This window comes from Cydia pomonella, chromosome 20 (genome assembly GCF_033807575.1).
Source record: "Cydia pomonella isolate Wapato2018A chromosome 20, ilCydPomo1, whole genome shotgun sequence".
NCBI classification, from domain to species: Eukaryota; Metazoa; Arthropoda; class Insecta; order Lepidoptera; family Tortricidae; genus Cydia; species Cydia pomonella.
In genome coordinates, this window is record NC_084722.1 from 7,338,337 (window position 1) to 7,355,955 (window position 17,619).

The 17,619-nt window shown below is 39.9% G+C and overlaps 1 protein-coding gene across 4 annotated transcripts in view; it reads left to right on the top strand.

The window, feature by feature from the left end:
* LOC133528872 (glucose dehydrogenase [FAD, quinone]-like) overlaps nt 1-16,662 on the top strand; it is a 47,377-nt gene extending 30,715 nt beyond the window's left edge. For 3 of the 4 annotated variants that reach the window (XM_061866357.1, XM_061866356.1, XM_061866358.1), the window contains 9 exons: nt 1,396-1,567; nt 2,970-3,169; nt 3,459-3,586; nt 4,402-4,579; nt 7,972-8,229; nt 9,179-9,327; nt 10,255-10,420; nt 15,019-15,205; nt 16,355-16,661. In XM_061866357.1, the coding sequence (XP_061722341.1) occupies nt 1,396-1,567; nt 2,970-3,169; nt 3,459-3,586; nt 4,402-4,579; nt 7,972-8,229; nt 9,179-9,327; nt 10,255-10,420; nt 15,019-15,205; nt 16,355-16,590 (1,674 nt within the window). In that variant the 3' untranslated portion in view covers nt 16,591-16,661. Of the gene's footprint in view, nt 1-1,395; nt 1,568-2,969; nt 3,170-3,458; nt 3,587-4,401; nt 4,580-7,971; nt 8,230-9,178; nt 9,328-10,254; nt 10,421-15,018; nt 15,206-16,354 lie in introns of all 4 variants that reach the window. The other variant, XM_061866355.1, reaches the window with a different exon arrangement.
* Nucleotides 16,663-17,619: the final 957 nt, after the last annotated feature.

Consider the following 17,619-nt stretch of genomic DNA (forward strand, 5'->3'; position numbering starts at 1 on the left):
AAACTACCAGCCAATTTATTGTTTTCAGTTGCTTGCAAAGAAGTGGTAAGATATACTTCTTAATGACTATTTTTACTCACGAGTTTTAAAGCTACCTGCAACTTCATCATGCATTTTTTTAAATTGCTAATACATATAATAGTTACTTACAAGCAGTCGCCAAAAACATATATCTGAAGCATGTAAATCGTCCTAAACTCATGAAATAAAATACTTTTTATTTCTATAACTTACGTTTCATAAAACTTAGGAATCAAAATAAATCTCAAAATCCCAATGTGGGTTAGTGGTACGTTAACACTTCTGATTTATGGTGCTTCTTATTGCATGGTTACCCTAAACTATTACTACTACAGCAATCGGGATACTTGCAGGTACTCTGACCTAACCAGTTCATTACGATGCTTCCTCTTTGACAGCCTCAACCCAAGTGAACGAGCCTGTCCAACATTTACCGTGTCCCCACCACCTGCTAAAACTACCGTGTTTTGACATAATGTTAAATCGTGTTCAGTATAATGTTATTTTTCCTACTACCCCTGTATTAATCGGGGTAACATAATAATGTTGTCACGGTATAATTATTATTTAACTGCTATCTTAAATGTAAACATAAATAAATCATGACATGTGTAAGTGTATGTGTGTAAGTTTCCAAAAAGTTAAGATAAGATAAGATAATATTTTATTGTCAAAATTGTGTTCGAAAACCTCTGGGAAATGTTAGGAAAATTTTACAAAAAGAAAGGAAACTTTCATTTTGGAAATGGAAAATTTCGAATCCCATACAAAAATATGGGAAGCTTTCAAAATTTTACCATGTCAAAATTTCATTTTGCAAAGTCTCCGACAGCACATCAGTAGAAAATATATTTAGCACCAAGTTTTTAGTATTTGACGCTTGGCACCGTCTGGCGTCTGTTTCGTCACCGAGAGTTTAGGGCATTAATTACCTGGGTAATTCTCAAATTATATGACGGCGGTCAGGCTCAACATCGTCAAACTTTTTATGCATTTTCACGGTTTGACGGAGTTTAGACGCAGCCACAAATCTTGAAAATGATCACCTACTTATATTTCTATTTTTGTTACTCTTCGAAGGTTTATTTGGTTGTTGTATTTATAAATGTACCTATTTTAATGTCACTGTAAATGTTATATTGACTTGTAAAGGAGCCCTTGAGGCCTCTTCCAGAATAAATATTTGAATTTTGAATTTTATACATGGAAGAATATGGTTCGACCTCCCTTCCCTTCCCTTCCCTTCACCCCAGCAGAGGGCAGGTAATAGGATGAAAAGAACAAGAAAAACAGTGCACTTAACTTACTTTAAGACAGAAATAGGCTTCTAATAACTATAAACCCAATATTGAATGTTATTTCTAAAATGCTCAGGTACTTCTTCTGGAGGCCGGTGGCGAGGCGCCCATCGCCACGCAAGTGCCCTCCTTCTACACCTCGTTCTGGGGTGACGCTCGCTATGACTGGAGTTACCGCACCGTTCCTGAGGGTTACTGTCTCGACCAAGACGGCAAAGGCTGCATGTGGCCTAGGGGCAAGGTTCTTGGTGAGTTTTTTTACCATGATAGGGTAATTTTACTCTCATTCCCCTGGCTATACCTGTTCGCAAATTCCTAGGGGGTTCCGTTATGCTGTTTTGTTTGTAGATGGAACTTGACACGATTTTACACAGTCACCAAAAATGAGATGCTAATAAAAAGGAATTGCCTGGGAATTTGCGAATAGGTATGGCCAGGGGAATGAGATTTTTTGGAAAGACCCGATATAGAATAAATAAATAAAATAAAAAAATATTATAGGACATTATTACCCAAATTGACTAAGTCCCACAGTAAGCTCAAGGAGGCTTGTGTTGTGGGTACTCAGACAACGATATATATAATATACGAATACTTAAATACATACAAAACACCCATGACTCAGTAACAAATATCTGTGCTCATCACACAAATAAACGCCCTTGTCGGAATTCGAACCCAGGACTTCATGGGCAGGATCACTAGGTCACTACCTACTAGGGCAGACCGGTCGTTAAAACGGTTCTACAACTATATCTTCCACAATCATGAATAGAAAAAATCTGACTTCACAGTTTAAAAAGCAAATAAAATTATTTACAGCCATAGCATTTCATAATATTTACAATTAACCCGAAGACGTAAAATACTTGTCTTAGATGATTCCCATTCTGGTCTTATTTCACCGAATAGCACTGTTTAAATGCAAATGCTTGGTTTTTAGATTTCAAAAAACGCTGTATGTAAGCTTATAAGGGTTGAGGAGTCCCTTGAATTCCTCTTGGAACCCATCATCAGAATTTGAACTTGTCAAAAATGCTGCTTAAAAACCTAACTTGGTGAACAAACGTAACGAAGAACACATCATCAAGCATAAACTACGTGTCATTGCTATTTAAAGTAGAGTCAGAACAAGATTAGTTGGCAGCGCCTGGTAATATTGAACTCATATAAATAATTTAATAGTTTAAAAAACACTAGAAAACACGCTTATCATAGTCAAAGTTCATTACAAGACTTTTCTAACAAATCCAAACACAGCGATGATATCATACGATGTTCCATCATGAAGTTCCAGTTCATATCTTCCGGCTCCATCATCAGATCAGTTCGACAGTACCATATTATTGTATTGTCATCAGAACTACATACAGCTGCCAATTTTCATGACGCCTACGATCCTTGGATGATGGTTAAAGTAGCCACTTTAGATTCTATTACATAGTTCGTTACATACAGGTCGATCTAATAAAAGCGTATTAAAAAAGCATTCATCTAGGGCCACTATCCAAAGAGGAAGATGTTGAAAACTTTGTGGAAACAACGATTTTGTGGAAACAACAAACTTTGTTGAAGATTTAGTGGAAACCGTAAAAGGTACCGTTGTTTCGTTAGGATCGCAAAGCTATTTTAACTATATTCGGTTGACAGGTGGTTGTAGCGTGTTAAACGGCATGATGTACCATCGTGGCCACGCGGCGGACTACGACGACTGGGTGAAGGCGGGGGCCACGGGCTGGTCCTGGGAGGACAACCTGCCATACTTCGAAATGAATGAGGGCAACAAGCAGATCGGCTCACTAGTGAGCGGGGACTACCATTCGGACAAAGGGCCGATGCCCATTCAGCAGGTAAATATATCATAAAGTTTGTTTGATAAACTTTCTACTCATCTTAATGCTTTGTTCACTACACCTCATCAAAACCTCGCCGCTCAACAAAGTCCTCCGCCGCCTCTGTGTGTCTGTATCATGGGCGTCGCCAAGGGAGGGCAGCTGCCCCTAGAGAACAAAATTTCTAATAAATGTATGCTCCCTCCCCCTCTCCTTGGCCATCGGCCCTATGAACTGTCCGCGCGGTGTGCCATATTGTTTCATATTATTGATTTACACACCCTGTTAACACTGATAATGTTTGCAGTTCAGATACCAGCCCCCGTTCACATACGAGCTGCTGTCGGCCATCAGCGAGGCTGGCCTGCCGGTCATCGCCGACATGAACGATCCCAACACTCCGGAAGGATTCGTCGTGGCGCAGTCCTTTAATGAGTAAGCCTTAGTTTTTACTTTATCCGATCCAGTTCAGATACTAGTCCCTGTTCACATACGAGCTACTGTCGGCCATCAGCGAGGCTGGTTGCCGGTCATCGCCGACATGAACGATCCCGACGCTCCGGAAGGATTCGTCGTAGCGCAGGCCTTTAATGAGTAAGCCTTAGTTTTTATATTTTCCGATCCATTCAGATACCAGTCCCCGTTCACATATGATATGAGCTACTGTCAGCCATCAGCGAGGATGGCCTGCCGGTCATCGCCGTCATAAACGACCCCAACACTCTGGAAGGATTCGTCGTGGCGCAGACCTTTAATGAGTAAGCCTTAGTTTCCCCACTATCCGATCCATTCAGATACCAGTCCCCGTTCACATATGAGCTACTATCAGCCATCAGCGAGGATGGCCTGCCGGTCATCACCGACATGAACGATCCCAACACTCCGGAAGGATACGTCGTGGCGCAGACATTTAATGAGTAAGCCTTAGTTTCCCCATTGTCTGATCTAGTTCAGATACCAGCCCCCGTTGACATACGAGCTGACGTCAGCCATCAGCGAGGCTAGCCTGCCGGTCATCGCCGCCATGAACGATCCCAACACTCCAGAAGGATTCGTCGTGGCCCAGACCTCTAATGAGTATAAATCATTGAGTAGTACGTCGTGAGGATGTGGAACGATGTGAATGGTTCCACCAGAGATGTGCGAGGTTGATAAGCGGTGCGAAGATGTGTAGCGACTGTGTGTTTTATAACCGTAACGTTTATTTAGTTACGCTTTGGTTTTGTTCATCTACAATTTTTTTTACTCAGAAACGGGCAGCGGGTGACCCCGGCGCGCGCCTACTTGAAGCCTCACGCGCAGCGCCCGAACCTCAGCGTAAAGCTGAACGTTAGGGTCACTAGAGTGCTGTTCGACGGCAAACAAGCTACCGGCGTTGAATACGTAGACAAGGACGGCGCGATACGCACCGTGCGGGCGAAGAAAGAGGTATGCGATATTGAAGTCGTACGCACCTAACGCACCAATTTGCGTGAGGCTGAGAACAGATTGGTACGGAAGTTACGGAACAGGAGCAAGAATGGAATGGGTAATGAGTTTTTGCAGACGAAACTTGAAACAAAAGTTAAGCAATTTTTTAAACTTTAATAATATACATTTTTAGGTTTCCATATTTATTATTTATTCATTGATTACCTAGATTAGATGTGTATAGTCTAAGTAAGACGAATTCGCGCTTTGAATTTGTCAGCTAATCTAGATGGCGCTTTACGGCTTTGGCGGATAGCCATCGGCTGTTGGCTAATCGAACTGTCATTTGTATTTGTCTCTGTAGGTATTGATGTAAAGTATGTTTGAGCCAGTTACAATTTTTGCGTACAGGATCTTATAGTTATTTTATGTTTAACTTTTCTAAACAACGTTTATTGTACATTTACGAAGAGCGACTCGAATTATCGACTGCCGGCGTATTTCGGATCGGCTTAACTCCTTGGCGCTGCGTAGAGATGTGGCCTCGCTCTGCATTTTCTATCGCATGTAGAACGGGGAGTGCTCCGAGGATTTTTTCGGATTAATCCCTGCCGCTTCTTTTCGCCATCGCCCTACGTGACAACATTTCCATCCTCACCACTTAGATGGTTGGCAGTCCTCAACTGTGCGTTTCTCCAGAAACTTCCTGCCTCGCACAGCTAAACTATGGAATAAACTGTCGCCTGCGGTATTTCCGGACCGATACGACCTTCAAACCTTCAAGAAAAGAGCGTACTGCCATCTTAAAGGCCGGCAACACACTTACAACCCCTCTGGTGTTGCAGGTGTCCATGGGCGGCGGTAATCGCTTACCATCAGGTGATCCGTCTGCTCGTTTGCCTCCTGTATCACAAAAAAAAAATACTTACAGTTTACGAAGTATGTAAGTGAATTATGTTTGTTTTAATTTTTGGATAATTTGTAAGAAGCGTGTCTTACAAAGAACTATTAAATCTATGTAACACTAAAACCAAAAACAAACCTAAAATAAATAACAAAAACATAACATGGGTGACCTAGCCCAATATGTTTATATTAAGCTAGATAACCCAGATCAGATCCCTGCGGAAGGGTTCCCATAAGGCTGGCTTCATTCCCCCTTTGGATTTTTGGATATTTTTCAATGAAATAAAATGTATCTTATCTTTATCTATGATACCTTTATATCTGATATCATTATCAATGAGCGGAATTCTTCATAGCAAAAATCAAACTGTCAGAGGGATTGACCTTACTGTTTTATCGACTTATCGATGTTACGGAATAATATCGCATTAGGTATCCATAATCAACTTAAAAGATTATTCTGTAACATTTGACCTCTTTGATAAGCAACTTGCATCTCCGTATTAAAGTAAATCATGTCAGTGTCACATATGTCATTTATGTCACTTGAGTTTTCATGAGTGATTTCCGTGCCGTGTTACTAAAATGGTTAATCCTAAAAGAAAACAAAAAAATGGATACAGAAAGATTCTTATTTCAGTTTCAAAGAAGATTCTTCCACAATATATTGCTCTAAATGTTACGTTCATTTACATCATAAAAGTATTTTCTGTCTTATTCTTTACTATTATACCAAAATACAGTGGCGGTCAGCTAATTAGGGATACCTGTGTTTCGTTAAGTGACAAATATTTATCGATAAGTCGATAAAACAGTTAGGTCAATCCCTCTGACAGTTTGATTTTTGCTATGAAGAATTCCGCTCATTGATCATTATCTATAAGGATATATGATCCTTATCTTATTTTAGTATCTGTGACATAAAAAGAGAATTTATATGATTACGAATATCCACTTCCCTCCTTATCTTCTAATTGACATTAACCTTCGTTGCTAAACAGTAATAATATTGTGCGTACCACATCTGATTATCTTTCGTAAATACGAGTAAATAATCTTATCAAAAATCTAATATTGATTAATGCAGCACCTTGCTTTGATTGTATGAGTGTCAGTGGGGGAAACTGCAGCGTTCGGGCTCCGTTCGGCTCAGCATTATTAGGGTTGGCAAAACTTGACGTTCCTTTGCATTCACAACTACAGAGAAGATGATGATTTGAATTTTGACAACCCTAAATAGCTGAAAGGGATAGTGCCGTACGTTAGGAAAGGGCAACAAGATTCGGCCCTGAATCGCTGTCAAACTTTCCTTTCTGTACGGTAGTACTATTATTTATTCTGTGTCAATATTAGGAATATTTAGGATAACGTACAGGTTATCATACAACATACAAACAACTGTATTTGCTTATTTTATGATCTCTACCTCTAAATTAGCCTAGACCTAGATTAATGATGTTGATTTTCCGTTGTTTCAAGTTTATTAGACCAATAAGGCCAGACATATGAGACGGCCAAAGTGATATATGTATGTATAAGATTATTATGCACCGTAAAGCGACACCATCTTCAGCAGTCAAATTTGAGGCACAAATTAGCGTTCTTGAAACAACCGACTAGCGACTGGTCGCCATTCGGTGGGTCGGCTCAGAGGGCCTACCGGGAACCACGTTCGACGTGTTGCCTCTCTGTCGCACTTGTAAATTCGTACGTAAGTATCACAGGGAGGCAACACGTCGAACGTGGTTCGCGGTAGGCCCTCAGGTATCGCTAAGAAGACAGTGTGGCGGAGGATCTGCTTTAGCTTCACGTCAGTAACTGGCAGGAAGTTGGGCAGGATTGGGACAGGTGGCACGCTCTCATTTCGGAAGCCAAAATTCTTTTTGGGTCACTGGGCCAAAATAGTTACTTATAGTTGATATAAAGCAATTGTAGAGCATATATATTCACTTTCGACAAAAGCGCCTATGATGAGGGTTGTTATACGTCAGTGTTTCCCCTGAAAGTCAGCATTTTTGGTCCTTTCTGGGGATTTTTTTATAAGCCTCAGCTAAACACTAGAACTCTAGAAGCTAACTAAAAGTTTGGATTTGGGGAGAGGAAAGAGGAGGTTAAGCTGTAACTATAGTATATGGCGGCGAATTAAAAGGGGCTAGTGAACCAACCACTGAATTAGGAGAAATGACCATACAGGAAATGTTTGGATATTCAATTTTTTACATGACTACCCTACCTAGCTTTTACCGGCGTTCCCTATAAATCGATATAAATTAGTTAAATCACAATAAAATCTGCTTCAGTTTTGAATGAACCTTTTGTATTGTTTTCGAACTCCCGATATTTCGACGCAGTAACATGCATCTTGTTCACGGGTCCCTGAAGATAGCGGGTGGATGGGTGTCAAAGTTGTGTAGACCGCGCTCGGTCTATCCTCATGTCACAGGTAATCACGGTCCATATCCCGGTTGATTTAAGTCTAATAAAATGACTTTTGTTCATTCCAGATCATCCTCAGCGCAGGCACACTAAACTCTGCTCATATCCTGCTCCACTCCGGAATCGGTCCCCGTGAGACGCTGGAAAAGTTCAACATTCCCGTTCTAGCCGATCTGCCCGTGGGCAAGAACCTGCGGAACCACTACGGCATGACGCTGTACTTCACGCTCACGAAACTGAACAACACAAGGGACTTGGACTGGAGTGCGTTGACGCAATATCTGCTGGAGTTGAAGGGGCCGATGACTGGCACTGGGATTACACAGGTGGGGTTAATTGGCTTAATAATGTACCGACGAATAGTTTCCAAATTTTATTTCCATATTCTCTTAGAATTTCCGAGAACTCTTCCAACTTTTTTTTAAACTTTCCACAATTTGCACATCTGTAATTTGGGTAACCTACTATGAATCTATCTCACCTTGGTGTTCTAGTATTTGCACTTATCAACCTACCAATAGTTTACTTAAATATCACTCAATTGGGTGAATCGTCTCTCGCACGGCACTTGGCTATCACATGACATGAGACAAGACCAACCCTATCAGGTTATGGTTCAAAGAATCTGGAACTTCGTGGATTCAACGGACTTTAGTATTAGGAATGAATTTTATTTTAAATTGCGGGTCACTTCTGGATGCGATTAGCTCAGGACCGGGGCAAGTGGCGTACTAGAAGAGAGGCCTATGCTCAGCAGCGGGCGATAAAGGGCTGATATGATGATGATGAATGAATTTTAAAGGGCCGATACAATAGATCACTGCTTGGTCGACGTGGCACTCAAAGACCCGAAACACCACAATATTTTTTTAGCTACCACATTATAGCTAGTGTCGCGTCACAGTAGTGACACTATAGAACAGATGATTTTTGTGACAAAAAGGTGTGGCTCCAATTACAGAAAGGGTAATTTTTTGACTTGTTGTATATATAGTAGATTAACAATGTTGGCAACGAATATAGCAGTGGCCCAAAGTACCTTGAGATACTCAACCAAGTGAATTCTTGGTCACTTTGTCACAGTGACCAGTTAAACACAATACGATCATTCCGCACAGCTCACTCACTGTGATAAGATACAAATTTGTTGACTTTACCTATTTGACACTTTTTTTCCTTAAATGGCTTTTACTCCTCGCTAATTTTAGCAAGGTGAATTCTGCAAATGTGAAGGTGTAGACTTTTGACTTCACACTTGTATATTGCATTATCCAGTTGACGGGGATGGCGTACTCCTCGCTTGCAGACCGCAGCCGAAAGCAACCAGACCTGCAGTTCTTCTTCAACGGCTTCTACGCGGAAAAGTCCATTAATGGTGTGATCAATGAACCGGTGCCGGACTCCCCGCGAGGATGCAATATCTCGTAAGCCAACTAAAGAAAAGATGCTTATCACACGAATTTTCGTACATTGACCAGCCTATTGCTATCTCTAGTGCACGAGCATATTGACAGCCGGCATCATGGGCGAGACAGCAATATAAATATACGCGTGCAATCGAGATAGCAACAACAGGATTAGTGTACGAAAATGCTTGTGGTAAACGTCTTTTCTTTGCCTCGTCATTACATTTTATAATACCAAAGATTTACTAATTCTGTAAGATAGAAAAGTCAGTCATTTTCTTGCTTTGAATTTGACAGCTAAACGAGATGGCGCTGTACCTACGATTTCGTACTTTATACGGTAACTTTGGTTGTCAGACTTTTTTTTTCTATTTATTTAGTTTTACAATTCAGTGTCCAAAAATATACAGCGCCATCTGTTTTGGCTATCAAACTAGCAGGCACGTTCTTATTACTTTACTATCTATTTGATAATACCATAGAGAAATAAGTAAGCATAGAGTGCTCACTCCATATATCAGTTTTCTTACCAAAACGCTTATTATTTTCGTAGTCGACATCTAGCGTCAAGTAGCGGATTTATCAGTAGGTACTGCTACTTGACAATAGATGTCGAGCCTAACGAAAAGTTTAATGCTCAACAATTTTCAGCTAATACTCGTATTATAGGCGGATCAACCAGAGTTCTATTTTCAACTCCTGCAATTTCTGCATTTAATATTAGTTGTAAATTGTTGAGCAATACAATTTTCGTCAGTCGTGATTCCCGCGTGACGTAAACATTAACTTTTGAAAATCAGAGTTACCGCAAAATGTATGGAGCTGCACAGCGCCATCTCATATGAAGTTCCACGTTACGAGCAAGTGTGTTGAAATGTTGATTTATATATATATATATATATATATATATGTAAGTAGTTTCTCACAGTCATTTATTTATTCAAGTGCCGACGCGGCTCTTCTGTTGCCCTACGCCGTTGGACACCTTACTCTGAACTCCTCGGATCCCCTGGACCCGCCGCTGTTCTACCCTGGCTACTTCAAGGACCCCCGAGATCTGGTCATGCTCAGAGATGGAGCCAGATACATTCAGAGAATTTTTAACACCACAGTAAGTTTAGTTTAGTTAAGGTGGTTCGATTTTCATACAAAAAACAATCGCTATTTATTTATTAATTACACAATATTATTACATAAATAGTTGCGCATCTATCTACTTTCGAATATTCATTTGCGCTAAATTAATAGAAAAACTTTGTTTCATACAGAAATCATGCAATAATCAACGTTATATTTTTATAAATTTTACTCATGTGTGTGTGACAAATGTCGTGTACAAATACATTGCGGCGTTGCCACTCCATGCATCGGCGCGACGTTGCGATGTTTGACGCGTTTTTAGCTGACTCTGTCGACACTGACACTCAGTGTGACCAGGTTTACGATAATTGTCGTACATGTACGATAATTTGGGCCCCGGTATGACGTAATGTTCCAAAGAGCATTATCGTACACTAAAGTACTATAATTTCAGCCCTTGGATGATGCCACCTTAAAAGTCTAGTAATTTGAAGCAAAATATAACACTTTCACTCAGAAATAGGCTAAAATTAGTTTCTTTTGGGTGTTCGGCTCCTTGGTGTAAGTTTAAAGTTTAAAATGTCACAATTTCCTGTATACCGTTTGAGTCTATCCCAAAAATACACAAACATAAACAGATTTTTTGCGCAATTTAGACGAAAATTGTCTTTTTTTTATTATTAATTGGAAGTTTAAGCTTATTTTGCAAGACATTTTTAGGGGCTGCCTTTTTGATTGGCGTACGATATTTTTTTCAACGGTACAATAATATTGACACTCAAGTACGATAATTCTCTTCCGCTCACCTGGCAACACTGCTGAAACTTGACAAGACCTGGGGGCCTACCGCGAAAACCTAAATTCGCAAATTGCGGGGATCTTTCTCTTTTACTCTCACTAAGACGTAATTAGAGTGACAGAGAAAAATGCCCGAAATTGACGAATTTCGATTTTCCCGGTAGCCGCCCTGGTGCTTGAGGTACTTGATAGAAAACAACGCTGCCGCATGTTCTGAATTGTGATTTTATGTGTTTTTGGATTGAAAATGATAGCAACGTCTAAATCAAGCTACAAAAATCATCGATATTCTGGTCCGCGAAAAACCAGGAAAAGTGTAACTGTAATTGGAGTCTACAAAAATGACCAATTCATAGAAAATATGACCTAGAAACTAGTTCACTTTTATAAAACTCAATTTTGCCCGAGATTGTACTTAGACGAATACCTAAGGGAGCTAAGTGTATTGATCTTGAATAATTAGTTGGCTAATACATATATGACTCCAACATGATATGGACATTTACATCATAACTATTATACCTAGTTGGTTACTAAGTTCTGTTACTCGATTTCTTTCTTTCTTCCTAGCGTTGTCCCAGCATATTGCCACGGCTCAATGGAGCTTGGGGTCCGCTTTGACAACTAATCCCAAGATTTGGCGTAGGCACTAGTTTTTACGAAAGCCACTGCCATTGCCATCTGACCTTCCAACCCAGAGGGTAAAACTATGCCTTGTTGGGATTAGTCCAGTTTCCTCACGATGTTTTCCTTCACCGAAAAGCGACTGGTAAATATCAAATGATATCTGTTCTGAAGTTCTGTTACTCGATTTGCAACCTCTTTATTTCCGTTAAAACAAATGCTACCGAAAAAATAAAAAATTACATAATGTGGTGGATTTGTGAGCTATAATTATATACCACACATAACGCTTATCTCGTCGTATCTATAATGAATTGGGGCCTAAAAGAGAATCGTATTCCAATTTTTTGAAACGCTTGTATTACTTTCTATATTAACTAAAAGTTGCCCTAAAATTCAGCTTTTATACTAAAAATGGCTTTAAATATGTTAAATTAACAAAATATATTTTGACAGATGCTTTCGCGCCCAAAACGCTCTTTGAAAATTGTGTGACGTCACAGTTTATGGTTTGACACATAACTACATACACACGTAGAAGATACGAACTGTCAACTGATATTTGTCATTTCGCCTAACTGTCAACAGTGTCAATCCGAGAGTTGTGACGTCATCAGAATCTTCAATGACGTTTCGAGTTTGGTCACGTGACGTGTGCCAAAAGATATTTTAAATTCAATATTTACAAAAATATGGTCATTACAGGGGACCTAAAAGTAGTTTAACATGTTCTTATAATCCAAAAGAATTTATTGGGATACAATTATGCCCTAAGATTTGTAGATGGAAACAACCCTATTGCGTTGCACAAATGTGGGCACCCGCCAAACATGATTTTGGGTGTGTCATACTCAGGGCTAACACAGATTCATTTCTGTGAAAAAGGTGTGAAAACCGGAAACTGGAAACCGTTCTCGAACCAATAGTGAAGCCCTTAAGCCACACCCTATTTCAAAACCAGCCATATATCTTTGAACAGGACTCAGCTCCTGCACATAAGGCAAAAACAACTCAAGCCTGGTTTCGAAGGAACTTAATTGACTTTATTGCCCACGAAGACTGGCCGTCCTCCAGCCCGGACCTTAACCCCCTGGATTATGCCATATAGCAGGTTATTGAGGAGAAAGCCTGTGCTAAACCCCACACAAATCTTAACTCCCTCAAGCGGGCCATAGTTAAGACAGTGACGGAATTAGACATGACAATCGTGCGTGCCGCTATTGATGACTGGCCTCGTCGTTTGAGGGCCTGTGTCAAAGCCAGAGGAGGCGATTTTGAATGATATTGTCATATGTAATTCCTGATTCTGTGTACTTCATTTTAATATATACTTTATTAAACTTGCGTTGGTATATTTTATGTAGATAAAGATTATTGAAGTAACAGAATTTAATAACCAACTAGGTAGAAAACAATGCAATACATAAACACATAAATTGGATATGATGTGATCCGTTGAATGAAATTGACAATAAATAAAATAAATAAATAATTTTCTATCTGAAACTTCTAGTCGTGTCAAAATATCGGGAAATCAATAATATAAACAAACATGGTAAATATCTCATTTCTTTTTATAATGGTTATAAATAGAAGGCCATGCAATTTTGTAACTCACTGTAATTTAATTAAATGTATCGTAAAAAAAATGTTTTAATTCTACTGTAAAATAGTACCTACTTTTTTAAAGGCAGTAAGGGATTGCTTTAATTTTAGAACAAAACAGCGTTTTTTTTTTAAAAAAAATACCGGAAAATCTGACTTACAAATTTGGACTTTCTTAGGTTCATTCTACTTAGACTCTTCTCCACCCTAGCATTAAAAAAAGATATCCTAAAATATCCATACCATTACGTCACATTTTAGTGTGAAAGAAATTTCAATGTAAAACTAAAATTTCAATACAAATTTTCGGGTTTTTTTAACACGAGGATTGATTATGCTAGTGATTCTGAGTTGGAAGAACCCAAAAATATCATGATGTGTGAGAATCAGATTTTTAATATTTTTATGGAAAACGCTCATATTTCTCTCAGGAGAAGAAGAATAGGTACCTACTTGATAATACTGATAACAAAAAAAAATTTAATGAGTCTCGAACCCACATCCTCTTGCATGTATTTCCACGTACATACCGCAACGCTATTGAAGCCTACTCACGCTGTGCCAAATTGTCTACTACAAGGATCCCAATAAGACTGTTTGAATGTGTGAGTGATACTTAGAAATAGAGTCAAGAAACATTCTGTCGACATTAAGGGGTAGTTTTTGTACAATGAAGTGTTCCATTTTTGTTGTAATAGTTCAATATTTATTTAATGAGTGCGCTAAACATAATTTACAGTATAGAAATACCAAGACTACTCCACAAAAAAATTAAAACTCAAAATTTGCAATTGTGGCGCCATCTAGTGAGGTTTTAGCTTTGGGTAACCTAATCGAACCACCTTAAGGCAATTCGGTGTTTAGACACAGCTGGTTAACACCAATTTCCTTTTACTGAACAGAAACGTACTTATACTTTTTTCAAAAAATAGTCTATATAGATAGTGTGCTGGGCACAGGCCGGTCGGGGTTAACTGAAGGCTGCCTTTCCACTGAGGTGGAGATGAACAGAGATGTACGGGTATTAACCAATAGAATCAGCTGTCTTCTCCGCTCACCTTACAAATTACCTACAATCAATCGGGGTTGAATCCCCCACGTCTCCTCTCATCATCAGCCTAATTATACACCTGTCACCGTATAGTAGATTGTAAACCAAGGGATGAAAGGCATCCATTTCTGTCGAGGTAGTTAGACCCTCGAACGCAGTGAGAGCGCAAATAGTCCGAGACTGAAAGGGTGCCTTTCACCCGCGTCCAACACTCTACTTTTCATTTCGAATACGAGGTCAAATGCATGTGCAATTACAAAAACACGGCTAAGTATAAAGCTTCAGTAGTATTTCTTGAAGGTACTTTCAATTATCAATTTAGGTAAAAATATCGCTATTTATGAAATGGGGAGTTATTAGAATGAAAATTGTACAACAAATCCATTTAAAACCACGACTTTAAATGCTTATCGTAAAAAAAAAAGAAAAAAACTTACTTAGAAAGTACAGCGCTCTATAGCAAAAACGTATCATTTTCTGTACACTTTTTAAAACAACAGCTACCCACTTTCAGAGCATTTCTCAAACGTTTACCAACCAATCTTCCACAGGTCCTTAGAGACAAGTTCGGCGTAGAGCTAGACAGCCGCTATACGTCCAAGTGTAGCTCCAAGGCGTGGTCGGCCAAATGGGTGGAATGCATGGCACGGGTACACACCGACCCGCAGAACCACCAGATGGGTACGGCCGCCATTGGCACTGTGGTCGATACGCAGCTTCGAGTCAAACAAGTCACAGGCAAGTATTATAATTTTCATGGCTAGGGATGATTCAAATTCATCGCCGAGCTAGACAGGCGTACATACTGACCCGCAAAACCACCATATGGGTACGGCCGCCATTGGCACTGTGATCATACGCAGCTCAGAGTCAAACGAGAGGCAAGTCTCATACTTTTCATGGCTAGGGATAATTTCAAATGCATCCTCGAGCTAGACAGCCGCTATACAATACATCCAATAACTACACGGCGTGGTCGGCCAAGTGGGTGGAATGCATGGCGCGAGTACAATACTGACCCGCAAAACCACCAGATGGGTACGGCCGCCATTGGCACTGTGGTCGATACGCGGCTCAGAGTCGAACGAGCCAACCGCGTAAGCCTCGTACTTTGCTAGCTAGGATACGCAGCTCAGAGTCAAACGAGAGATAAGTCTCATACTTTTCATAGCTTGGGATTAAATTCGGCGTAGAGCTAGACAGCCGATATACATTCAATAGCTTCAAGGCGCGTGGTCCGCCAAATGCGCGGGTGCACGCCGACCGCAGACCCACTAATGGGTACGGCCGCCATTGGCACTGTGGTCGATACGCTGCTTGAAATTGGATTTATCTAAGTTACCTATATTTTTAGGCAGAACAAATTTTTACTTTTATCTAAAGTAACACCCAATTACTAAGTGTCACCAAAGAGTTTGAAATAGAGGTGTATTTTCAAAGAAAACTTTGTAGCAACGTAAATTTACTGCCATCTCTGACACATAATTAAAACTTATCGAACGCCATTTAAATTTGACCCTTATTCTTTTACTGATATGAGCTACATTTGGTTGGTATCTAAAAGTGGCGCCATTTAATAGATCAAAGGCCAAAGGTATCGCAGCATCGTTTCGAGCGATGGCGCCACTTTTTGATATTTAACAAAGTGAAAGAATAAGGATCAAAGTCAAATGACGTTCTAAAAATTTTAATTATGTGTCGAAAGATGGCAGTACCTCTATTTAAAATTCTCTTTTGTGTCGCTTTGAGATTTGCATTTTTTTGGTTCAATGCCAGAATATCAGTTTAGTCTTTCCCTTCGCCTCAACTCTGGTGGTGGTGGTACCTACCTACCTGTAATTTAGATACAAGTCGGACGTCTACTAACAACTAATGAATCTTACTCAGGCCTACGAGTGATCGACGCATCCGTGATGCCAACTCAAGTGACCGGCAACCCACAAGGACCCATCATGATGGTGGCCGAACGAGGGGCTGCCTTCATCAAGAAGAACTGGGAACAGAACCAATGGACACGAGTTCGGCCTATAGTGACCCCGACACACCCCATCTTTCTGACGAAGGAACTTTTTAAGCCTATCGTCGACCATTTTCATGCACTGAACGACAAAGTTAAATTATAAAATGGAAATTGTATGAATAAAGTTTGCAAATAAAAAAACTACGAATATTTTTAAACTGAACTAAGCCTAGGATCCTACAGTCCTCTTCTACTCGAGCCGCAGCCCTGGTACAAAAGTGCCCATCACGCACGCCGCTCTGCTACATTGATTAGGTCCAACCTTTACCTCCATGACTACCATTGTATCAGGAGCTGCTAATGGATGCATAAGCTCTACCCCAGCTTCCTAATAAACATCTTGATGTCGGAACACCAACACAGTCTAAAAAAAATCTTACTTTTATTTTACAAGCTTAACTGGCCCTGTTAGTATGTATGTAATGTATGTTTGTGTGGGTCAAATGTTACAAGCTATATTTGACCCACTTTCCGATTGAGCTGAAATTTTGCATACATATGTAAGTCGGGTGACAATGCAATACTATGGTATCATAGAGCTGATCTAATGATGGAGATAGGAGGTGGTCATGGGAACTCTGTGATTGGCAAAAAAATTTTTTTTCCAAAAAGCTTATCTTTCATTACGCCTAGATAAAGTGTACTGGCAATCATTCAGTTTAATTATGTCAATTATGGTTGGGGAGCCCAAGAGGGGATATTTGTAGTTACTCGAGCGCGTCAGATTAAGATATAAGTGATATCGTACCACCCCATGGAGTCTACCCTAAACCACTTTTAGCCGCCATCTATGTTGATCCGTTGGTTGGTGGAAGTTCAAGAAATCCAGATTATGGAATTGGTCATTAGAATACAAATTAATGCTTTAATTGTGCTATTACTAAATCTGACATGTACAATTTACAAGTTACAATGTGAAAATCGGGTGTCAAACTTATGATCGTCAAATTAAGGAACCGCGTACCTACAAATAATTCCGTGGAGCAAAGTCGGATGTATTGGGGATGGCGTGGGAGGAGGTTACCTAAGCTGCCCAGGACCGAAGTTAGTGGAAGAAAATGGTTCGAGCTGGATGGAAAGAAAGAATAATTTGAATATTTACACACACACACACACAAATAAATAAAAAACA